The sequence below is a fragment of the Diorhabda carinulata genome, chromosome 2 (genome assembly GCF_026250575.1).
Source record: "Diorhabda carinulata isolate Delta chromosome 2, icDioCari1.1, whole genome shotgun sequence".
In the NCBI taxonomy this organism is placed as follows: Eukaryota; Metazoa; Arthropoda; class Insecta; order Coleoptera; family Chrysomelidae; genus Diorhabda; species Diorhabda carinulata.
The window spans coordinates 30,324,703-30,350,831 of NC_079461.1; the positions used below are offsets into that span (position 1 = coordinate 30,324,703).

The 26,129-nt window shown below is 28.2% G+C and overlaps 1 protein-coding gene across 1 annotated transcript; it reads right to left on the reverse strand.

Annotated features, from left to right (window-relative positions):
- Nucleotides 1–108: 108 nt before the first annotated feature.
- LOC130890894 (uncharacterized) lies at nt 109–25,470 on the reverse strand. The gene is made up of 22 exons (XM_057795296.1): nt 25,295–25,470; nt 25,059–25,247; nt 23,788–23,987; nt 22,133–22,421; nt 21,677–21,810; nt 20,575–20,786; nt 19,495–19,574; nt 18,083–18,303; nt 17,395–17,725; nt 15,594–15,871; nt 13,358–13,560; nt 11,348–11,851; nt 10,197–10,455; nt 9,752–9,971; nt 6,816–9,156; nt 5,284–5,616; nt 3,985–4,077; nt 3,507–3,664; nt 3,126–3,198; nt 1,860–1,965; nt 1,530–1,784; nt 109–300 (listed from the first exon to the last, which is right to left on the reverse strand). Exons 1-22 carry the CDS (start codon nt 25,346–25,348, stop codon nt 180–182), a joined length of 6,654 nt encoding a protein of 2,217 aa, XP_057651279.1. The 5' UTR covers nt 25,349–25,470; the 3' UTR covers nt 109–179.
- Nucleotides 25,471–26,129: the final 659 nt, after the last annotated feature.

Below are 26,129 nucleotides of genomic sequence, written 5' to 3' on the forward strand. Positions count from 1 at the left end.
GTAGAAAAACTTTTGTTATGAACAGATTTTTAAGAATACACAAAATTATGTTTTGAACAATAACGAAATTTCTTATGTTGACTAAATTTATACAAAACTAAGTACACATTTTTAAAAATCAAATATAATCTATTCAACTTTTATAATTAAAATAAAAGTATAGAATTTGTAAAACAGAACTACCGTGAATTTTTTTGTGAGCGAATAAAATCTAAAACATTCGTCAATAAAATTTCGTTTTTGATATTGACAATGACTTTTTTAATAATTATACCTTCGGGATTAATAATTACCAATGCCCTGGAACAAAAAAGAATTATTATTTCATCCATTTAATTATAATTTCTTAATTATTAAATATATTAGGAATCTTTAATTAGAACTTAGTAAGATATGACAATTTTTCTTGAATGACTTGAATTCTATCACAACCTTAATCATGGAACAATGTATAATGTAGGTATATATTAATTTGATAATAATATTTGAATATTAAGAAATGAAATATATATTTTACTTGAAGGGTTAATTTGGCAATTGTTATTTGAAAATATGAAATAATTTGATCATGATTAAAATCAAGAATCTGTATAATTGGGAGCCTAATAATCGAGTTTCCACTGTGTATTTTACTCAACAAAAATAAGTTTGAATGTGGTCTTTATTGTGCTACTCTTTATCACAGTTGAGAATATAAAAGATACAGTTTTAGTACATATAATTTATCCAGGCATTATAGTTAGAGTGAGAATTTTTGACTAGAATTATTATTCTCATACATAAATTGTAGATTAATGGATAAGAAAAAAGAAGCTAAGAGGCTAAGACAATTCAAAAGATTCATAACTATATTCAACTATAGATTTTGTGAATAATCAATAAAGACATCAGAGCATCTACTCTGCAAATGCCCTGTTCATTTTAGGAAAGGCTTAGGTACCTCGAAGATGTAGGATTAACATATTGGGAGAAATCTACGTTTTTTGGAGTTAGAACAATGAAATGTAGAGTCATGACAAAATAACTTTGTGTGACTGGAAAGCCAAAACGATTCTTCGAAAAATCTACTATCCAGTGAGTCCTAAATACAATTATTTCTTCTGGTAAACCACAAAGTGTTTACAGAAGACTTAACATGGGTCTACGTATACTCGATCGATAGAACTTATATTCCAATTTTTTCATTGAATTTGGAAATAGGGTAGAAATATATCAGAAGGGGGTCTATTAAAGTCAGTCGTATTATGAAAGTGGTCTACAAGGAAAAAAAGTTTAAGACCTGATATAGATTTAAAGTTCCAATAATGTGGCTACAATATCTGCAAAGATACTGTTAATTAAATTTATACAAACAGCATTTAAGGCATTTTTAAGAATTAACAATGGGTTTTAGAATCTTACTCAAAATATCTTTTGAGTATAGTAGTATTATACACAGCGAAAACAATTCCCTACAAAATCTAAAATACATTCTACACAAAGTTGTAAATGTTTAAGTACAAACTAAATATAAAATGTGAATTACTTACCTGTAGGAATGTTCTTTATTGGGATATATCACATTAAAAATTTTGCAGATCTTAAAGCCAGAATCTCCTATTAATGGAAATGATATTTTATCTATAGATTCATTTTTACATAACAGCTGTGTTATATATAATTTATGAGTATATATAGAATCTACAGAGCAGCCTAAAATATGTATATCCAATTGTTGAAATTGTTCAAAATGTTTTTGAAAATATTCTATTTCCGAGGAGGGCGAAACGTCTGGTAGAACACCACTAAAAGTAGAAAAAAATTGATGAATCGAAAAAGAATTGATTACATTGAAAATAATTTATGTATAAGATTTTTACCAATCGAACGGGTAGAAGAATATCAGCAAATATTTTCCAATGTAATCATCGGAATCGATAGTTATGAATTCATTATTAAAAAACGCGCGGGCAGACCATGGAGCAACTATAATAAAAAAAAACATTATATTAATATACAAAGTTTCAATTCCTGATACACTGTTATATGTAAATTATCTGTATAACTAGCGACCCGTCCCTGTTGTTCAACATATAATCAGTATTTTTTGAGTTTATCGCGAAGAGACTGATATGGTGGAAATTTGTTTTATAAAAGTGAAAACTTGATTTTTCTGTCCACTCTATCCTTGATATTTCGTTACATAATTCGCTTTCTGGCATTTTTCTACCATTTAACTCACTTAGTCCAACTATACATTTGATCACAACTATTTTTTTACATTAACATACTATAACCTTTATTGGAAAACAGTCATCTGCGTAAGAAACAAGATAAAATCTACTGTGCTATTGTGGAAGTAGAAAATTTACTTCTTATTTGGGACTAGACTTTAGCCTCATGATCGATGACAGATGGCTAAAGAACCAGATTTGAGTTTACTGGTGGAATAATTCAGACTTAAGACAATTCAAAATATTCATAACCAAGTTAAGTGTGAGATGTCGAAAAACGACATTAAATTAGTGATTGGTCTTTTAATAGGTCACTGCTCTGAGAAATACCACCTTAAGACGAGAGGCATGGCAGAAGACGATACTGCGAACAAGTTATAAAGACGGAAGAACATCTACTCGGCGAAAGTCCTGTCATGACTATTATAGCAAAAGACTTCTCGGAAAAGAAGAAAGATTCCTCGGAAATGTAGTGCTAATACCTTGGTATATAGGACATAAAAACCTATTGGGGGGGGGGGGGTTTACGTATTTTTGAGGCAGAACAATGAGATGCTGAGTCAGGCACAAAATAAATTATCTATCCGGTGAGTTCTTTACAAAAGATATATGTAACTTTCGATTGATAAAACTGAACTTCATATCTTTCTATCAAATTTGTGAATAGGATGAAAATATATCAGCAAGGATTCTACTGAAGCCAGTAATATTTTGAATGTGGTGTACGAGGAAAAAAATCTTTGATAACTCAAAGTTTCAATAATGGTGCTACAATATATGCAAAGGTACTATTAATTAAATCTATATAAACAGCATTTAAAGGGATTGCCAAGAATTGGATAATCGTAGAGAATATTTGACATTTTCGCTGATTATTAGACTTTATCAAAATGTGTTGTAGTTAAAACGTACCTATATTATTCGAGGGGGCTTTCAACTCCTTAAAAACTTTTTCCTCGATTTTGTCAGATTCTGTGGATTGTTCCTAAAACGAAATTAGAAAATGTTAGTTACCTAAAGTACCTGGTAGTATTGCAAACAATGTAGTTGTTGAGTAATAAATTCAATTCAAACAACTTTTATTTAAAATGAATAATGAATATTATTTTTCAAAAATAATATCGTCCAAGTGACTGCCATCTTGTCCCCATGCATTCCTTAAACCTTAGATTTTTGAAAACTATTCGACACATAGCGCCGGGATGTAACAAATTTCTAGTAGCATTTTCACATATTCTACTGTAAACAGGATTTCCAAAAAAGTACTGGCCAATTCTGTCCTATCAATTTTACCTGTTCTTCACAATTTGTAATTTTAGAAAATGGAATTTCATTTGCTCGTTTTATGCATATGTTCGATATGATATTAATTTTTTTATTGTGAAGTCCCTCTTCACGCCTTTTCTCTTTAGAACTATTTTTCGGAGAAGTATTTCTTCTGGATTGTTCACCTGCAATCAAAGAAACAATTGTAGTACTGACTATTTGATGTAACAAGTAAACATGAATTATTTACTGGGAGGTATTGATACAACTTTTCATATAGTTTTTTAATAATATTCATATATCTCGTCGAAGGTTATATCGAGCCGTAGTTGGTAAGGTGTTTATTAAGTAAGTAACTTGTCCACAAGTCCAAAGGAGGGTTACATACAAATAACCCACATATGGGTGAAGCTAACATTAGCGTATTAATAATGTGTTGTTAGAGGAATTTTAATTAATTCTATGGGTTGTATATATACTCCTTGTATATGATATTGCAACTTACTATTTTTTGAGTAATTCTTTGCAGACTTTTCTGCTCTAATAGTCTTTCGGCGATCAAATTCAAGAATACTTTTAAGTTCATCCCATTCACCAGCTGAAAATATTAATAAATTGAAAAAATTGATTTTTTAATGAAAATTGGTTATTCTTTATTTGAGAAACCACTAATTTTTCTACTTAATAACGTTTATAAATATAATTTCCTTTAATAAATTATTTTTTTACTAACAAAAATAAATGAGAAAAGGATATAATCAAAATAATTTATAAGCCAGCAAATTTTATAGTACCTATTATCAATTTCAATTTTTATTTCACAAATTTCATGTCAAACGTCGACAAACCTTCATTTCTCAAACTATACAGAAAAAAAATTGTTCCAATTTGCAACAGCTACTAAAACAAGTCACTTTCCAGCAGGGGTTGTCAAATAAATTTCAAAAAGTCCAAGACACTGTTAAAATGTGTCTAACGTCTCATTGTCCAGGGTGATCTAATATTTAAAGATCAATATTTAATTTTTCCTCAATTAATACGAAAAAGAAAGAAAGAAAGAATCGGAAGGATTTCAAATATCACAATCATTCACTGATACTATAATTTATCTATAAGCAATACAAATTATACAAAAACTATTTTTGCATGGTATTTAGAACAGTTGTATTGATGATAGTAGCTCACAGAAATATGTTCAATAAAATGGTATGAATTTCTTCAACTTGTTACTTCTTAGACCTTTTTATGTTTTTGTTGGTTTTAAATGTCTTCTGATTAAAAACCAGTTTTTAAGAAAGGTAAAAGTATTGACGTTTCGACCTATTTCGGTCTTCATCGAAATATGACGAATAGAGTACTTGCATGGTTTGTAAATAAGTAATATAATAAGTAAAGTCATCATATTAATTTAATATTTTATGGTAATTAAGTTTATCATGATTTTAATTTTTAATGTGATTTTGTAGTAATGTAATAACTTGACCTATAAAAGGTTTATTCATTTTATAAAAATTGTATTATAACAGCACACGCTACGTTGCTGGCAACGATAACGATATGTACTTAAAAATTTGAAATTTTTGCGATTCTCAATTAAATATTTAGGTATTATTATTTCACTTTTAATTGAATATTTCACTTTTTGACATAATTTCATATCAAAAACTTATATGATCAAAAAAATGAATACTTTTTAAAAAATGCAAGTGCCCTATAGTATATAGCCATTTTCAAAGTAAAATTGTTTCTATTATTTTTCATTAATTGGGTAATTGAAAAAATCTATTGTCATCAAGCTACTTACGTTTCGGTGAAAAGGACAAATCATAATTTTTACTAGTAATAGGTCTAACTTTAAACAATTTCTTTTCTCTAGAGTCGTCTATAAAATGTTTTTCTTTACGTTTAGCCTTTCGTTTGTAAAATTCGTCAATGCTCATTTTTTGAGCACGTACTAAATTTCTGCATTTTCTTTTAAATGCTTCTTGTTCTGCAACTATTTCACTATACGTCACATAAAATTGAGATTTACGTTTTTTCTTGGTCTCTAATTTTGTGGAAGTACTGAAGTTTTTCTTAGATTTACTCATGCCTTTTAACGGTGAAATTAATCCACTTGAAAAAATTTTTATGTATCCTAAAAAAATAAAATTATTAACTACAATTCAAAATTATACTCCGATCTCTAATTAATATTTTAATATACACCATCAATTTTACGATATGTAGTTTTAATTTAAATCCACTTGACGTTGTCACAGAGTAAGATGAAATTCTAATTTGAATGGATTCAGTATTACCAATACATTGATATGAAATTAACTGTAATCTAAATAGTTTTTTTGTTGGGTTCTAGAATACATCTCCATGCCTTGTGACAGTATTGAGTATTCTAGGTTACAATAGATGTGATTTAATAATTCAGCTATAAAATTAAATTTCTTTGCATATTCTTAATAGTATACGCATCAAATGATATCAAATCATTGTCTCTTTTGATTCAGTTATGTATACAATCTTTGTATTCAGTTTATTTGTTAAAGTCAAGGATTTACACCTGCTTCTTTGACAAAATAAAACTAAGAAAGGCCCTTTGTTGAGCTAGTTGAACTCAGAAAGGTAGTTTCTTTGTCAATCCAAACTTAGAAACATCGAATTTTGACCAAATTAACTTGGAAAGTAATTTTTGAATAAGTTAAAGTCAGATATGTCACAAAACTAAGAAAAAACATTTTTTGACAAAATTGATTAAATCAAAATATAAAATCATTGAAGAAGGTAGTTGAAAATGTGTCACAAACTAGTTTATATCATGTCTTGAGTGATATTTTACACAAAATATCAATATTTCAATAAAAAAATATACTCTACTACAATCAGATCTATGTATGAGGTTAGGTACAAAGGAAAACACTTATTATATGTCATTGAATTGTCTCATTCCTGAAACCATGACACCACGCAAGTTTTAAAAAAAATTGTGACTATGGTATTTTTGAATATTTATCGAATGAAGGGTGCGTAGAGGCGAAGCATAGTCATTTTGCTAATAAATTTTCCTCATTTTTAAGGAAAGTATTGTAAGACTTTACAACAAAAATCAATGTTTTGATATCAATTGAATCGACTGTATGGTCATCAAGATTATTATTTTCTCAATTTTTATAATTTAAAACTTTCATAAAAAAGTCTTATACCAATTTCTATAAAACATATTATCAAATTTATAGAAGAAAAATTTTTTCAACATTGATCGACAACACGAAAAGTCTTGAAAGAAAGTAGTTTCAAGAATATTTACATAGCAAAGAATTCAATGTTCTAAATTTATCTTACCACAATCAAATTTTTCATTGTTATCGAGATCCTTCCTTGGTTTTTTTGGCGGATCTACAATATTTTCGTTTTCATCAATTGATGTTTCAATTTTTTTTTCTTCTTCAGTTAGTTGAAACGACATTGAACTAATATTTAACAATTTTCTACGTTTTCGACCTACACTTGAAGTCTTCATAGGGTCCTTTGAAAAGAGTTTCGTATGATCTTCCGTTTTTTCTTTACCTTCATGAGGCGGAGATGCTTCAACCAATAGTTCTTCTTTTCGGCGCATACTTATAGTTTTTCTAAGATTGTTCAAAGTTAGCTCTATGTTATCTTCGAAAATGTCATTTTCTCGATCAATAACATTAACTGAAGACGATGGAAGATCTTGGTTATCAATAGTTTCGACATTATCTTCATCAATCGACACAAATTTTTCTTCAACTGATGGAAATAGCACAGGATTAACATCGAACAATTTTCTACCTCTTTGATCTACACTTGACGTTTTTGTAATATCATTGGAGCTTAATTTTGAATGATGTGCAATAATGTCATTTTCTCTATCAGTAACATTAACTGAAGATAAATCAAATGGAATTCCTTCGTTTTCAATTGACACACGTTTTTCTTCAGTTGGTCGGGGCAAAACGGAATTAACATCAAACAATTTTCTACGTCTTTGACTAGTACTTGAAGTTTGTTTAGCATCATTTGAGTTCAGTTTTGTAATATCATCAATTATTTCATTCTTTTCATTGTCAACATTATCTATATAAGCTGCAAATGGAATATCTTTGTTTTCAATAGTGTCGGTTTTGTCTTCATCAATTGGCACGCGTTTTACTTCAGTTGATTGGGGCAGAACGGATGTAACAACGTACAGTTTGCTTCGTCTTCGACCGCTTGGTGTTTTAATATCAGTTGAATTCAATTTTGTATTATCCTGAATTATTTCGTTGACAACATTATCTGAAAAAACTGTACATGGAATATCTTCATTTTCAATAGTTTCGGTTTTGTCTTCATCAATTAGTACACGTTTTTCTTCAGTTGGTTGGAGCAGAACGGAATTTACATCATACAACTTCCTACGTCTTCGACCTTCTGAAGTTTTTGTAACATCATTTGAGCTTAATGTGGATTTATTCCCAATAATGTCGTTTTCTTTATCGATAACATTAACTGAAGATGATGCAATTGGAATATCTTCATTTTCAATAGTTTTAATTTTGTCCTCATCGATTGACATACGTTTTTCTTCAGTTGGTTGGGGCAGAACGGAACTTACATCATACAACTTCCTACATCTTCGACCTTTTGAAGTTTTTGTAACATCATTTGAGCTTAATGTGGAATTATCCCCAATAATGTCGTTTGCTTGATCGATAACATCAACCGAAGATAATGCTGGTGGAATATCTTCATTTTGAATAGTTTTGATTTTGCCTTCATCGATTGTCACACGTTTTTCTTCAGTTGATTGGAGCAGAACGGAATTTACATTATACAATTTCCTACGTCTTCGACCTCTTGAAGTTTTTGTAACATCATTTGAGCTTAATGTGGAATTATCCCCAATAATGTCGTTTTCTTGATCGATAACATTAACTGAAGATGATGCAGTTGGAATATCTTCATTTTCAATAGTTTTAATTTTGCCTTCATCGATTGGCACACGTTTTTCTTCAGTTGGTTGGGGCAGGACGGAATTTACATCAAACAATTTCCTACGTCTTCGACCTTTTAAAGGTTTTGTAACATCATTTGAGCTTAATGTGGAATTATTCCCAATAATGTTGTTTTCTTGATCGATAACATTAACTGAAGATGATGCAATTGGAATATCTTCATTTTGAATAGTTTTGATTTTGCCTTCATCGATTGGCACACGTTTTTCTTCAGTTGGTTGGAGCAGAACGGAATTTACATCATACAACTTCCTACGTCTTCGACCTTTTGAAGTTTTTGTAACATCATTTGAGCTTAATGTGGAATTATTCCCAATAATGTTGTTTTCTTGATCGATAACATTAACTGAAGATGATGCAATTGGAATATCTTCATTTTGAATAGTTTTGATTTTGTCTTCACCGAGTGGCACACGTTTTTCTTTAGTTGGTTGAGGCGGAACAGAATTAACATCAACCAATTTTCTACATTTTCGATCTACACTTGAAGTTTTTGTAACATCATTTGAGTTTAATTTTGTATCACTTTCCTTGCTGTCAAATGTTTGATTTTCAATTTTATCTCGACTTTTTTTGCTACAACTTCTCCCATGATGTTTTCCAATTTTAGATTTTGATTCAATTGGAAGTTGAGTTGAATTATTGCTGTCTTGAATTTCATAATCCTATGAAAAAAGTAGATATTATTTTTGGTGACAAAATTTGAGTCTTACTAGGTCATTCAATAAAACAAGTATGATAAAGGTAATACACAGCATTCAACTTAGCAGATATTGTAAGGTTTGCAAAATCAACCGGTAAAGATTAATAGGGGACGTGATATGATCGAAAAGTTGTTCTAAAAAAGACAATGTTGACGTGAAGTGAGATAAAACCTACATACATTGAAGTTTAATTTTGAAGAAAAATTAGAATTTTTTACAAAACTATAATAGTACTTATTCCTTCTTATATATTTTATGTTCCTTTTGGTCAAAGACATAGAAGTTCCAATTATTTTATCAACATTCGCGCAACCTCGTTGAACATAAGGTTAAATTAATTTTTGCATGATATAACTACCAATGAGTAACAAGTTGTGAAAGAAAGAAGAATAAATAGAAAGTTTTATAACCCCTATTAAAGTTTTAAGATTTATAAATGTTAGTTATATAGTTGTATTGTAGGTAATATTTTCAACTGACGAATAATTTTAGAATTTTTAGAACTTTAAATTTATTGAAGTAGTATTGTTGTTGCATATTATTATAAAAAATATACCTTGTTTAATTCATTAGAAAACTGATCTTCATTTTCTTTTCTGATATTTGAATTATCGGAACGATCTCGATTCTGATTGAGCACAAATTTATGATGCTCGTTTTCTTGGAATATCTGTATTTGTTGGGATCTCGTTAGATCATTTAGATCTACTGTACGTGTTGATTCATTATGTTTTTGACTCTGGTACTTAGATTCCACTGATGCTGAATCTTCCTTTCTAAAAAAATTATGATTTATGTTGAATTTCAAAATACAAACTGAAACAAAATGTCACAAAAATAGACTAGAAAAATAGAATAGATCATTTGAAAATAGATATCAAATGTGAGAAATTCAAACTTATGAAAAGTACTGTAGCATTTTAAATTTTCTATCGAGAAATCAGAAAAAATGATCACATGCTGAATTGCGCATGGTAAACTAATGAAACAAAATTACTAACCTTATAGTACGTTCGATACTAGTCACAACTGTATCAGGATGTTCTTTTAAAGCATCAAATGCTTTATCCACTTTGGAAGATTCAATGTTTTGGTCATTTGAAGATAATAAAGGTACTGCCTCCACAGGGGTCTGTTGATATTTAGGTACCGCTTGAAGTCGATCCAATCTAATTATTAGTTTCTTTATTTTTGGTTTTACAGTTTTCTTGTTTCCAGAATCAGTTGCATACCATCTTTGATTCACTTCATTGTTCATGGCTTATATGAAAAATAATAAAATATTCAATGCAGAATAAAAGCACAAAAAACATGATATCTCATTTTAATTAACCAAAAACATTGCTGTCCAAGGAATGTCTGTATATTTTCACTGTTTCATTATATTGTTCCAAAAACCTAAATTACATTGTGGTGACTAGTAAAAAAAGTTATAAATATTGTTGTTGATTTTATGAAATTTACAATAACTTTACATATTTTTACATGAAAGATAAATGTTAATATTATATTTTGGAGAACAGCTCGTTGAAGAAAAATTTCAAATTAGAAGTTTGTATTCATGTTAATTGACACAATAGAAGTCCACCCTAACCAGTTAAAAGTATAACTACAGTCCACTATAAAATTTAGATAATCTAACAATTTTCTGGCAAACACACCCCCTAAAATAATCTAAATAACATCTATAAATCATTAAAAAGATAAAAAAGATACTGCTGTACAGGGTAGGTAAAAAGAATATAAGAGGAAATATGATAAAATACAATTATAATATTATCAATTATTAACAATCAATTAAAAATTTATACAAATACAAAAGTTCAGATAATATGAATTTATTGTATAAATTAGGAAAAATAAAATTATCAGTATTGATAAGGAAAAAATTATTTTACAAATGGAGAAGAAGAAAAATTTAAAAGGAAAAGAGAAATTAAAAACATAGAGAGAAAGAAATAAGTAGCATATATGCATAAGATGTCTTAAGAATATTAAATTGGCACATTATTCACTATAAATCAAAATTTTATTAAAAATTATAAATTGTTTCAACGATAGAAATTTGTATATATTAGAAATCAGTTTCCAATGATTATGAATAAAAAATAATCAAAAAAAAACGCGTCAAAATTCTTTTAATTTTACTTACAATTATTCTTATCTGCTACATTATCATCATCAATGATTTCTACAATATCATTACGCTGTTTCTTCAATATTTTTTCATGTCCTTTGGATTCGGGAGACGCGCAATAATTTTCTATTCTTCTTTTTTTAGAATGCGCTTTACGTCGTGAATTTTTTCCTTTCAAATCATTATCCAACATTGTCGAACTTGTCGAAGAAAGAAGTAGATCATTTACTGAAGTTTCAGTGGTTTCTTCATTATTTTGATTTGTAGGAACATTTTTTAAAGCTTTATCTTCATCAATATCGATCGGTTCAGAGTTTTCATCATTTTGGAATTTAAAACTTTTCTTTGAATTTGTAGTTGATGCGATATCCTCAAAATAATTTAGAGTGTAGGTTTTGGACTTCATTTTATTAGCGTTACTATTCGATTTCTTTTGTACGCTGTGATGAGTTTCCAATACTTCCTCTGCCTCAAAATCAGTTGCACTTTGATAGGTCCCTCTAAATTTGTATGTCTTGGCTAAAACAAAAAGAGTAAAGGTGAAATATTCATAACTTAAAAAAATATATTTATATATTATATAATCATTTTATATTTTTTTGTTTCACTTTTTTAATTTCTTGAGTGAAATTCAAAGGAATGGCAGATTGAGACCACAGAATCGGATCACTTTCTACCAATAAACGAATAACCACCCTATTCCCACCCTTCTCTTGATAATGGCTACAAAAATGGATGTCGAAACGTCGAAAATTCCAACGCGGTTCAACCTGTGAACCTAGTTATTTTGTTCAAATATATATAAGACATTTCGGGTAGTCACAGCTGACTAGCTGAGAACAAAATACTTATTTCCACGAGGAAACAACCAATGTAGGGTTTGGTTTGAGTTAAATTTTTTTTAGTATTTGGAAATTGTTTGATTCCTTTATCAAGGCAACACAAATTAATACAATTACCATCAAAAATATTTTAACAATTAACACAATTCACTCAAAAATAAAACAAAAAGAGGAACCGTCACAACAGAAAAGTTGCATTTACAGTATTCCTTCTATGAACTGTGACAAGAAATACTCAGGCCAAACCTCTCGAATTTTACAACAATGCCTTACACAACACCAAATTGATTGCAGAGCCTTTAAATGAAATTGCGCACTATCATAAAATGTAATTAATACAGGACACAATATGAACTTTGGAGAAGCCAAAATTTTGGATATAGAACATAAATAAAACAAAAGAGTAATTTTAGAATCCTTCTATATAAAAAGTATTCAGCCCAGCATGAACAAAAGGTTGACACAGAAAATTAGTCAAATTTACACAAATGTATTAACTTTATCAAACAACTCAAGTGTAACCAGTCTTGTCGATTCCATTTCAAGTATCTAAATGCAAATAATATTATATCAGAATTTAAATAGAAACAAACACAATTGCTCTTAACTCACAACAATCACATTTTTCTATCATATATCATTTTAAATGAATATAAGAAACATTCTCGCCACTTTAACCTAATCATGAAATCACACAAAACAATCACATTATTAAAAATAAAAACTCCAAAAATGAGAAAAAAATCACTTTAGCGAAGTCGTCTCTTCCACACGATCCGAAATTTCCCACAAAGAAGGGCAATCACTCAATGACTTTACTACACCTAAATTTTTTAAAATTCAAAATTTCATATTACAAATTATTCAAAAACAACCAGACGGAAAAGACAAATTATTCAGTAAAAACCAAAATTGGTGTTTTTCACATTTACAATTTTACATGGAGCTCAACTACCAATAAGTTTTACCTTAATTTTTTTAAAATAACTGTAACAACTGAACTGTATCAATTTTTGTAGCCTTGATAAATAAATTAAACAATTTCGAAATATTGGCATAGTAAAAAAAGAGTTAACTTAAACCATACCTTACATTGGCTGTTTTCCCTTGAAAATAAGTGTTTTATATTTCTAAGAATTACAGAAACAAAAAAAATGTATATGCTCTTTAATACAGAACTTACGGTTATTCTTTTTTGCCCCAATATCATTTTCCTTGTCGATTATATCATAATCTGGATCTTTATATGCAGAGGTTTTTGTTCTTGATAATGTAGTTCTTTGGCTGGTATCCTTCACTTGATCTGATTCTAAACTAGTTTCCGATATAACAAGTCCATGCACGTTTAACTTCTCCGAATCTTTACTAGATCTAGTGAATGATGAGCTAAAAAATGACCTAAATTTTACTCATTGTACCCCAATACCCCCATTGCGACAATCATGAAATGAAATAGTAAATTTATATAAATACAAGATATGTTGTGACTGTGAAAATCAAGAGTGTGTGCAAAATCAAACGTGTTCTTCATCCATAAACCTTTGTTTGAAAATTGATAGCTACCACTATTATACTATTGGTAAAAATATATAAAAATAAACAATTTGAAATTATTATCTATAGGTGCAGATTGTTCATTTTCAACGTATAAATTAATTTTAAGTTATATATAAATCTAAGAATTTTACAACAGAAAATTTAAAAAGGTACTTATTTGTTACTATTATGGTATAAAGTGTTTACTAAATTTAATTATTTTTCAACAACCATTCATTAGTGCAGAAATTTTTGATATGGTTCGTGACTGCATTGTTTGTTGACTAAACTATAGGTTGAGGTTGGGCTATAATTTTCTAAACGCAACTTAGGGAACACGGTAGTAAAAAAATTGAATAACGTTTTCTGGTTTATTTTATTTTTCTAAAATGGATTATATTTTTATAACAAGGGTCCTTACCATCATTTGCCTGTTGTTGTTGTCATTTAATTTAATGTTATTTGTATCGTCATTACAAATTATTAAAAATAAAACTAAAAAGAACGATGTTTATGTGATTTCGAAGGAAAAAATGATTTTGAATAATTATGTGTTTTAAAGAACATTTTATGCAAAAAGTCTTGCTTCAACGAATTTGTTGATAAATGTTTGTTAATAAATATTTGAAATCAAGTTTTTGCGAAAAATTTGAGTATAACCCAATCTCTTATAGATTTATTTATATAATAAATCAAAGTCATGTAATATTTATTCATTTGTATAGTACAACAAATATTTAGACTATTTCTGTATATCTTATATATAAAAATTATTGATAATATTTTCATTTCTATAAATAAATATATAATTATTTTTCTTTCCTTTGTAACTTGGCCTATGTCTATATCAATACACAATAATCAATAAACAGTGTTTGAATATTTATGGAAATTATTGAATTTTTGATGAAACCGATTAACTGCAATGATTTTAAAAAATGGACTCATTTTATCACATTTTGTTTGAATATTTTATAGGGGAAGTTGGCACGCCGGTGTATAAAACAGTGAAGCTATATGGTGGAATGATATAATCGTTATGGAACTCAAGGAGAAAGTATCCATAGTAACGGTGCTAAATAGTTTATTCTTAATTTTCAGTAACTTGATCCTAGCCTATATGATAACGAAGATGTCGAATATTCTTGAGTCCTTTATGTTCTAAAATGGTCTGGAACTGGAACAGATGGGAGTTTTTAAGAAAAGTTTTATATACAGTTTTATAAAACTTGATTTTTGTAAAAAATTTAGTGTCTGTAAATAAAACATTTGTTACAAATTTTGTACAATAAATAATTCTGATAAGAGGTTAGATGGTTTTATGTAAAACTAGAGCTGAGACCGTTGATGCCAGATTTTTCTCAAATAAAAGTTTATTATTGGCTACCTTGTCTTGTGATCAATTTATATACACATTTTAATATTTCCCTTCTAATAACATAACGTGCCCAGTTTAATTTTGAATATTTGAGCTCTTCTTGAGATGTTAAGCTCCAGGTCTCATAATATTTTTTAGCGGTCTGCTAAGTTGACTTCATGTGTTTGATTTCTACCCATTTTGCTTATTTGTTTTCAAGCATTTCTACAACCTCGTTTACGTTCTCTAATCCATCTCACCACATCCTGAATTCCAAAGTCTTCTCTATTATCCTGACTTCTCATTCTATCTCCATCTTTTTGTTAGTGATTTTTTGGCTCTTGTTTTCTTTGCATATGTGAGAAAAGTCTACACATTTTCGTTTCAATAGTTAAATAGAACAACAATATCAATGATTTTAGATTTATAAGTACTTACAAATACTAGAAAGTATGTGAAAAAAAAGACAATTTTAAAAATTAATCAACTTAATTAATCTCTTCAAATAAAGTATGTTTAAAATTACCTATTTTGCACATGCTCATTTGTAGAAGTTTCTTCGATTTCTCTCAGCTCTTTTCTCTTTTTTCCACTCTCCTTTCCTTTTTTGACATTATTCTGAGAACCTAATTTATTATTATCATTTAACTGTGAACTCTCAATCACAGAAGCTTCTACATAAGAACTTTTCTGCTGACTGTTTTCTGTTATAGCATCAAGTGTAGATATCACTTGCTCCTCGTAATTCAAGAATGATTTTGTATTTGAGGATGGTATTTTTCTATTTTCTGAACATTCAGAAGCCTGAAATTCACATAAAATCGTCCATTAATATTAATTAACTAGCTAGTACTTGAAATAACATATTGGAAAAATAAATTAATTAGAAAAATAATATAGTCTGGAAAGGAATTAGAAATAGGAAAAGGGAGAAAAAAATATAAAATAGGTACAGGAGGGAAAAAACCTTTATCTTACCTGGGAAGGTAAATAGAATAAAACAGAATAAGAAATAGCTTGTATTTTAAAATAATAAATACAAATTTCTTGAATTTCTTATACCTTTTGATATATAAATGCTTCTAAATGTTCTTGATTTTAGGTCTCTTCTGTTTCAAAATATTTTGATAAAGAATGAGTCGAAACGTAAATTTTTTATCAATCTTTCAAAAATTATTTAAAAAAACTAATTTTGATACAGAAGAGACCTAAAATCAAGAACATATAGAAGCATTAATAATAAATATATTTAACTTCAAGAATTTTACTATGAGAGTAAATTCATTCGGTGTATTTACAAATGTTGTCAAGAAATATTTGTTAATGTTGCTAAAAATTAATTTTTTTTTATAAAGTTGCCGATATATCTTATCAATCAACGATTTTTGAAAATATTGCGTGTTTTGCCGTGTTCTATAATTGATGAATGTACATTAGTAGTCTAGCCAGTAGTGGTAGTGACGCCAAATTGAACTGAAAAGAGCTATCTGAATCATTGACAAACTGGATAAAATCTGAAATGAGTAAATATCTATTCATTACTGTCCTTTTTTTATATTCAAAGCTCAATTAGCACCTTATTGATTGAAACCCTATTTCATATTTTGGGATAAATTGTACAGTCCTACATCTCAAATCTCCTCATAGGAGCTATCCTACTTAGAGATCCAAATCGTATACAAAGATACCAAAAAAACTAAATAATAGCTGCAGTCTGCAACATTGGTCGTATTCAGCGGACGAAACCTTTGTGCAGCTCTAGCTGTTGAATTACTGCCCTTTTACCAGGTTAATTGGGTTTTTAGGTGGAAAAATAAAACCCACAACATGCAGCTTGACTCGTGACGTTGACATTGTTGAAGTGCTCGTTTATTTTTGAACTACTCCTTGTGACATTATTCAAGTGGTGCCATCTAGTATATCACCTAAGTACGAGTCATGGACAGATTACAGAAACAGACATTCTTAACACTAGCGAAATCGTTTGTTGGCGCATACGTTACAAACTCAACACGTTCTGGAGCGGACGCCATGTTTCGGAGCGATTTTAATTTGTGCTAGGTAGCGGTAGCGGAATTTGTTAAATCGAGTATGTTCTATTATTGTAATATCTATAAAAGTTGTAACAGAAAGTCGTTCTTCGAATCAGTAACAAGTTCTTGGCGATCATAAAAGTTTAAGAACTAAATTTTCAGCAACAAAAAACATTTTGTAGCAACAAAAAAATATCAAACTGTAATTCTGACATTGTTTTAGCTATGTTGTTTGACATGTTAGTTTAATAAGTTAGGTAGGTTAAGTGTAAGACTAATATATCTCATACATACTTCACATGTTAAAGATGATCTTTTATTCAACTCCTTCAAATTATTTGATGATTTCTGGTCAGTACATGTGGAAAATATATCAGAAAATGTGAATGTCTTAGGTTTGTCTCGGGTTTTCTCGATATCGATTGTTATTTTGCCATGGTTATTATTATCCTTTGGAGATGAAACTATATTCGATCGTTCAGTTATATTTGATAGTACGTGGCGGTCCATTTTGTAGACTGTTTGTGTATCTTTCACGTTTTTTGGACTAAAAAACATACTCGATTGCGATAGATTATGACCTGATCTAGAAATATTGTCAGAGTCTTGAGAAAGTTCTCGAGATCTAAATAAAAAAAAAAACAATATATTATACAGTTTGAAACTTCACCATACCATCAGTTAGTATTTTAATTTGACAAAAAATGGATTATTTTGATTTCTACAGCTCTAGAAACGCCATCAAATTCTTGTAAATATTCTCTAGATCTATATTACAAAAACAAAAATATATTATAATGTATAAATGTCCTCCAAGCTATCAGTTAGTAATTTAATTGATAGAGAAAATAAATTTTGTTGATAACTAGAGCTCTAGGAATGCCATCAAAATCCATTATGACTCCTATTTTCCAGAGCACGATAAAAAACAATTATTATATCAATTTAAATGAATCTTACTGTATCAAATCTTTGTACGTACCTAATGATTTCTTTATAATTGAAAGTCTTATTACTACAACGACCAGCTAAGATTTGTGTGCTTCTCAATCCAGTTTCTATTATTCCTGGTAAATTAGGATCATCTGTATTGATGAGATTTTCTTCACCTGTTTTATTGGTATCAGAAAATCTCATTGAATTATTGCTATCTGAACTTTCGTAAGAAATGGAACCAAAAGAAATTGGATTTAGTCCTCTTGTCTACAATAGAGATCAATTATTTATGCAACAGTTTAATATTTTATAATCGAATTCAAAAAAATTCTACATGATATTTAGGTATTTTCAATTGAACTAGAAAGTTCATTCATTCATATTTGAATGGAAAGGTTTATTTTTAATACATGGTTTTATCACTGGTAACCTCTTAAGTAGTAAGGATGATGGTATTGTCTTATATATATATATATATATATATATATATATATAGGTGCTTCGGACAAGCTTTTTAGGCCCCAAGTAAGATTCCCTTACACTCTTTCCTATTTTTTGGTTTCATTTTCCAGTCCTAAATTCCTCCTGTTTCTCCTCGTTCTATGTCCAAAATTTTTTTCGTTTCTTTTATTGTTTTGTATAGATGTAGCTTCAACTTTCTGGAGATTATTTTGGATCATATTATCGCATTCAGAGCTCCAACTGTTTACTTCCCCTGACTTCCAGATTTTCTCCCTCGTTACCGTTGTCCTTGATAACCAGCCCAAGATATAGATAACTTTGAACTTGTTCTAAACTCATTGCCTTTTCTTTGTTTAGTTATATTGACAAACCTCTTTTCCTTTATGGTGTTGCCATTATCATGAACTTCGATTTATCTTCACTGTCTCTGCCGTTTCCTCAAGCTCATTTTCCGATGTTGCGTTATCCTTTTTTTTAGTGTCCCTGTTCTACCATATTGATAGCATAGTGGATAACGATCTCCCTGTTTTAGTCCTATGTTGGTCTGGAAACATTTGGTTTGTTCTTACCTTCGTTTTTGTATGTATTGTCTTATTGTGCTTAAAAAATGAAAACAAAAGTTTTTATAAGTTTTCTCAATATTTTAATTACCTAAATTTGTAATAAAATGCACTAGATATTGAGTCCATAAACTCAACCTTGTTAGAGTTTTCGTGCATTACAAAAATTGTTTATCAACCTACATGACTGTAAAATAATAAAAGCAACTTGGTAAAACTTAACATGGATGTTATATAAATATGCAACGGAGAATGTGAGAAGTAACGTAGTGTACGTGAAATGTGTTCCAAGTATTTATTACTAGTATAATAAAATCCCAGAGACTGTACCATATGGTTTTGTTCCCAGATGACTTGATAAATATTGAAGTAACATACAGGCATCACAAAAATATATGAAAAAAAGATGATAATTTGATTCGATATATATACTTACCAGACTTACGTCAATGGTATCATTACTATCACGATCCCTTCGCTTTCTTACATCGATTAATAATGGTTTGTGATTCATACCTATAAAAATATGTAGTTTTTAATTTTTTAATATCAACTTCTTTCATCAAATATTATTTTGAAATGGTTAGTATTAAACATTAATTTCAGTTTACAATCAAATTTATTACAGATTTTAGAACTATTAGAAGCTGACAGAACTCAGTTTTATTAGAATAAGAAAAATGAGGAAAATGGTCAAACGTTCACTAATTTTCTATCTGATCATAAATATGTTTTGTTTCAATTGAAATACAATATAAATGAGTTTCCAATATTGTTTTTTAAAACAATAAATTCTATAATAACAAAATATTATAACATGTTTGGAAGCATTGTTCGCCCATTATTCTTTTCGTAGTAAATTGCCTTTGGCTATTTAAAAGTATGCAAATATCAAATATCTTTGACCTATTCTAACTGTTTTAAAAAGATTTCAATAAAATCAGATTGGCTTCAAAAAGTACAAGGGAGGCTTACACCTGAATTTTAGAAAAACGTCAAAATTTCTAGTAGAATGTTAGAAAGAATTTTGTTAATAAATATGTGAACTTCCGATATATTACAAACTGAAAAATATTAAAGAAAATCGTGTTGGTCATAGAAATAGGAGTTGAAAGATCTTATAAAAAATTTTGAATAGAGAGTGGATATAATTTTTAAAATCCTTTGTGGGTTAACGAAAAGCTAGAATGATAGAAGTAATCAATGGTTAGAAAAATTTTTGGTAAATTCCGTACCAAATTCTTTCTACACCGAAAAGACTTGGAAAAATTCTAGCATATACATAATTCATATAAATAGAACAGGCACATCATAATTATAACGATATTTTAAATTCAGAGTATAAATTTATATTTCATCTATTTTCAATTATTTGAGATACAACAAAAACTAGAAGCTAGTTTTGTAAGAAACTTCCTCACTAACGAAAAACTTTTTTCAATATGCATATTTTTTGGATGCACTTAATTAAAACGGTTTATTTAAATATAACAAACTAAGTTACCCAAATACTTACTAAAAGTTATGTCAACGGTTTTTGGAGAATATTTATACTTTGTACCAAACACCTTGGGTAAAATATCTTTAATCAACGCATCTCCAATCTCAGAGTTTTCTATTACCAAATTTATAGATTTAATTTTATCCGCAGTGTCTTGGTTTTCTGCGATGGAAGAAATACAACTTCCACTTATATTCAATGTGACGAAAAATGTTTCCTGGGATGTACTAAAATCAATAATAGAATAATAATTATAAGAAAGTGTATACATATTATTCAAGTTGGTGAGAATACTTTTCCTAGCTCAAAACTTAATTTGTCATAACACATTTTAAGGAAATACAAACTTTTATGAATAATCTCTACATTAATCTTTTATTTTTCTCAACTTTTTATGTCTCTTTTCTATATTTTTTTTATTAACTTTCTATGTGGTCTGTTATAATTTAGATATTAAAGGTTATAGGCGTTTCGGATTAAGATAACACCCCAATAGTGGTGACAGTCAGAAACTACTTAACATACATGTCATTGTTTAAGTTATCTAGTTTTGAGTATTTTTGTAGATAATTAAAGTGTTTTAGTGGTTGTTTTCAGTGTACTGGACTATTTTTGTTTTTACTTATTATTTACTCAACCTTTTATTTTCAGGTGAGTCATTGTACAATATGTTTATATAAATTTATTTGTTAGAAATATGAAACTGATTATTTCAGAATACATATATTTGGGAGAGAATGCTAATTCCAAAACCGTAGTAGAGGGTGACAGGACACCTCATTTTAACTGGGAAAACAAAAGTTAATGTCGATTAATTGATGTGTATAGATTATGCATACAATCAAGTGCCATAGATTCAAGCTCCCATGAAATCAAGATTATTTTCCATGAGCAATAATTTTATTCACAGTCTCATTTTACACTGCTGCTTGGTGTGTACATAGTTACTCCATTTTGAGAAAGAAGCTTACTCATGAATAAGCTTCTTAATTTTTTTACTGAGTAAAAGAAGTATGTAGCGTTTTTCTATAAAAACGCTTTAATTAGAAAGTATTCATATCAATAAAATAGCGGCATCTTTATGCAATAACAATAAAAGTTATTTATTTTATCTTACCCTAAAAATACTGTTTCCACTTCAGAACTAAATAGCGTAATAACTTCCCATGTATCATTTGAAGAAACTTTCTGTTGCCAACTCATTACATTGTCAAGTAAATTAAAATCAACCCAAACGCCACATATAGATTCCTAAAATTGAACAATTATATATTTAATTATACAGTATGGATTTATTTTTAGAAAATATTGATGAATTGATCTTACTAATACAGATATTTTAACAAATAAATGAAACTTGAATAATTAATATCTTTAGTAACAGTGAAGCTAAGCTTTCGAACACAAAAATAAAATGAGAATCTGTTTATGCTGTTTTCATTTAAAAATAATAGTTTCAATATATTTCAAAATGAATCTTCACGTTCCATGTTACAAATTTGACAACATAAAATCCAGTTTGTACATTGATCAGTTAATGTGAGGATACATGAATATTATCATTCAAACTTACCATAGGTATAACATAAGTACTTTCATTCAACTGTATATTTTTGCATTGCAAAGAAAATATTTTTCCTTGGTTTGCATTCATTTTATTCAAAAATTTTCTGCAGTCCTCTCTAAAAGAATCTTCTTCATTGATTTGGGAAATATCCTGTCTTAGGTCAATCAAATCTGGCATTATTTGCTTTAAATTGGCAATAATTCTTATTTTGCCATATACAGAAAAAATTGTTTTTAAAATCATAATTTGCAAATCAAAATCACCATAAACATGTAAGCTTTCTATCAGTTTGTATCTTAAATTAAAAAAAATCGTCAAATAATAGAATTTGATATTATATTTCAAAACCAGGTCCAGTAGTGGAAAATATTTTATGAAACATAAGAATAAAAAAAGTAAAATATTTATATAAATAAGTTAATTACAATCTACCAATGTAAACTCCAATAAAATGTTTGGATAAATTACAATTTTTGAAAATTAATAGATTTTTGTCATATTTGCTTGAGTTCAATTTCAAAACTTTTTTAAAAACACTTTATTTTAAATTTGACGACTATAAAAGTTGGTAATAAAACAGTGTTTTTTTTAATTGTATAACAAATAAAAAGGAAAATGGATGCTTAATAAAGTATAAAATGATAATTGATGCTGTTAACAGAATGTATACACAATTTGATGATAATATAAAAATTGTAGTCAAACACCATAAGGCAAATAATGTGGGAACTGTTCCGTCAGCTTTCACAAATGATATGTGATATTCTTAATATAACACTTGAAAATAAAGTGAATTCTACGAGATGAAGAAATTACAGGAATAATAAGGTCGAATTATGTTTTCTTTACATTGTTAAGATCTGTGACATATCAAAGTTATGCTAATATACATAAATCAGGTTATGTAGGAGGCCAATTGATCAATAAAAGTGAAGAATTAACTCCAGCAGATTCATCCATAGACAGTATTGATTTTACATTAAATGAACATATGGCATATGTCTACAGTCTATAAATATGTATTTGTTAATTTTTTTTAACAATATTAATATTTAAAGGAATAAAATAATTAATGTATAAAGCACAACAATTGGAAAAGGATTAATTATTTCATGGACTACCACCTCTGCAAATAAATCAAAGTTTATTGAGTAGGTTAGCCTTTGAGAAAGTCAACATGTTTTGTTTTGATTTAAAATTAAAAAGGCTTAAAGCTGCTTGTTTGGCAAAGCAGTTCCATACAATCAAAAGTGTAGCAGTTAAAATTCTTGATCTAGGAGATTTCAATTTATTACAAACTACCAATTACAATTAGGGTTGACACCACTACATTATTTTAGATAATTGTACTCTATACTTTATGAGAACAATATATTATTCAAAAATACTCTATTTTTGATAATTTTTTAAACTTATACAAAGCGATATCCTTTCTATTATTAATTCACTCCAGATCAAAATTCACAAAAAAAGTTTTTTCTGTGATGAATAGCAAATGGAGAAACAAAAGAAACAACGAAGAAAAAAATGAATTACTTATTTACTTTAATTTAATACTAACTACAAAAAGCGACAAAAAATGTGTTTTTCAACATAATAATAAATCATTTTTTCTAAATGTCAAATTTAAAAATAAAAGAGTAATAAATGATTTTACTTACATATAGACTGGTGAAATTTCCTTGATTAATATCCCCATAAAATATATGTTATTCATGATTTTAGGTAAAAGAGTATTAACACATTTTAGATGTTCTTTTTTTATGCACCAACCACTTCTATTTCCATCTATTATTTTTTCAATAATCCATGGGATTAAATATTTTATGAATATCTCCATTGTTTCATCAGTAAATTTATTCTACAAGATAAAAAGTATTTAACAAAAAATATTAACACTAGGTGAACTCCAGAATATAGTATACAGGAAGCCACTTCTTCGGAACCTCTGCGACCAATCACTTCATGCCACATAAAACAGCTTGAAGTATGAGTGGAAGCACTACAGTCCTGAATGGTTAGATTTTATATAAACAAACGTTTGTTGCTAAATATGATAGAAGTAACACCTGTTGTAACTCGAATACAAATATATATTTTTTAGCCTCTGCCTTGTCTTCACTTCTACTTTCGTAAGCTTCATTTGCTTCTCCTACTCTTGTCATCTCGGAAATAAAAATACCAAATTTTAAAATAAATGAGTGAAACAAAATGATACAACAAATATGGTATTGCCAATATTAAAATTAATTTGGGAAGTTTTTGATACCGAACTAAAATAAAACAACATATCTTGTTTCGTGAGCTACCAAAGTTAAAATTACAAACAGATTATTACTCATTGCCTTAACTTATTTATTTTGCCAAATTTTAAAAAAAATCAAGTTTCACCTATCTCATTATAGGTTTAAGAAATATTTATAAGAAATAGTGGAACATATCTCATTTTGGCAACTTATAAAGCAAAAAAAACTGAATCAGAAGGTATATAAATCTCTGATCTACTAAGAAATTTCAATAGCCCTATACAAATTTTTTGAAAAAAATATATACTGGAACAGGAATAGAACCAGTGCAATCAGCAAACTTCCACAAAATGGATTAAATGTGTATCAAATATAAATTTATTGTATACTAATTTAAAATATAATAGAATGTGTTAGAATATACAAATTTGTAAAAATAGTTTGTAATCAATTTTTATACTTAAAGCAAATTATTTCTGTTTCATGATGATTTGTCTTTATCAATTTTTATTTATTTATTCTAAGTATTTTACATCGATTTCGTAGAAAACTGACTTAAAATTAAAACAAATCCTATCTAAAAACATAAAAGGTTTAAGAAATAAAAAGTTGATGAAATTATTTCGAAGATACTATGAACTATTCAAGAAAACCTTTTTATAATATATATTAGTTCAAATACATACCATTAAAGTTCCTAAATGCTTCCTCGACAAGAATATTTGATCCGTATATGATTTGGAAGAAGCCAATGCGTAAATGGATTCCATAAACTGCACAGTATTATCAACAAACATCTTGGGATTCTGTTTAACCGACATATTTTTCAAATTATATTCCCATTTGTGTAAATTACGCTCATCAGAATTATTATCCTATAAAGAGTAGCAATAAAATGAGAATATACAAATTCAGAACTTACTTTATTCTTATGTTTTAAACAATTAAAAACAACAGCCAACTGATCTGAAGCCATATTCAAAGAAACTCAAAAAATAAAATGGATATGTCAAATCTACTGCATTAGTCAGTGCAAAATTGAACACTTTACATATTTATCTAGAAGATAAATTAATGCCGACGAAGTTGATATTTAAAATCATATCAGATGTGAAATAAAAGAAAAATTTTTAAAATACGATGTCTAGTGACACCTTCCAGTGGAATACTACACTCTGGCTGTTGCTAAGTGACACCATCTCTAGATGGAGACTTAACTGTTCCAACAGATGGAGTACCAGCACAACACTTGTGATCGTCATTTTATGGGGAAATAATTCGTTGGGCATCATTAATAAAACAAAAATATTATAATAAAGCAAATATATCTTATTATCATATTAATAATATTTATAACTATCAAATTCTTTTTTTATAATATTTATTGTTGGAAATATGATACATATCTATGGTTTTATGTTTAGTTCTGTGATTAAATACAGATAAAGAACAATTTAAAATGGAAATTAGAATAAACTTGTAACGAGATCACGAATATCTTTTAATTCAGATAATACAAAAACTGGTTTTCTGATTTATTTCTATTTAGAAGTATTAGTTTGGAATACGATGAAAAAAATGGAAGTATTCTCCATTTTCAAGAGTTCGGATTTTATCTACGTATATTAGTCAAATGAATATTAGTAAATATTTTAAGTATTTTTTGGAAATGTAATAAGTAATTTGAAAATTATAATAAAAAATGTTCAGAACTTACTTTATTCATATTTTCTAAAAGATTAAAATGAACAGGTACC

Coding starts and splice junctions, on each gene's coding strand:
- LOC130890894 (XM_057795296.1), bottom strand. CDS start 25,348: ATGGCTTCAGATCAGTTGGCTGTTGTTTTTAATTGTTTAAAACATAAG. Junction 22,422..23,787: donor GAAATTTCACCAGTCTATAT/GTAAGTAAAATC, acceptor TTTTAATTTAAG/ATACAAACTGATAGAAAGCT. Junction 3,665..3,984: donor AAAGAATTACTCAAAAAATA/GTAAGTTGCAAT, acceptor CTTTGATTGCAG/GTGAACAATCCAGAAGAAAT.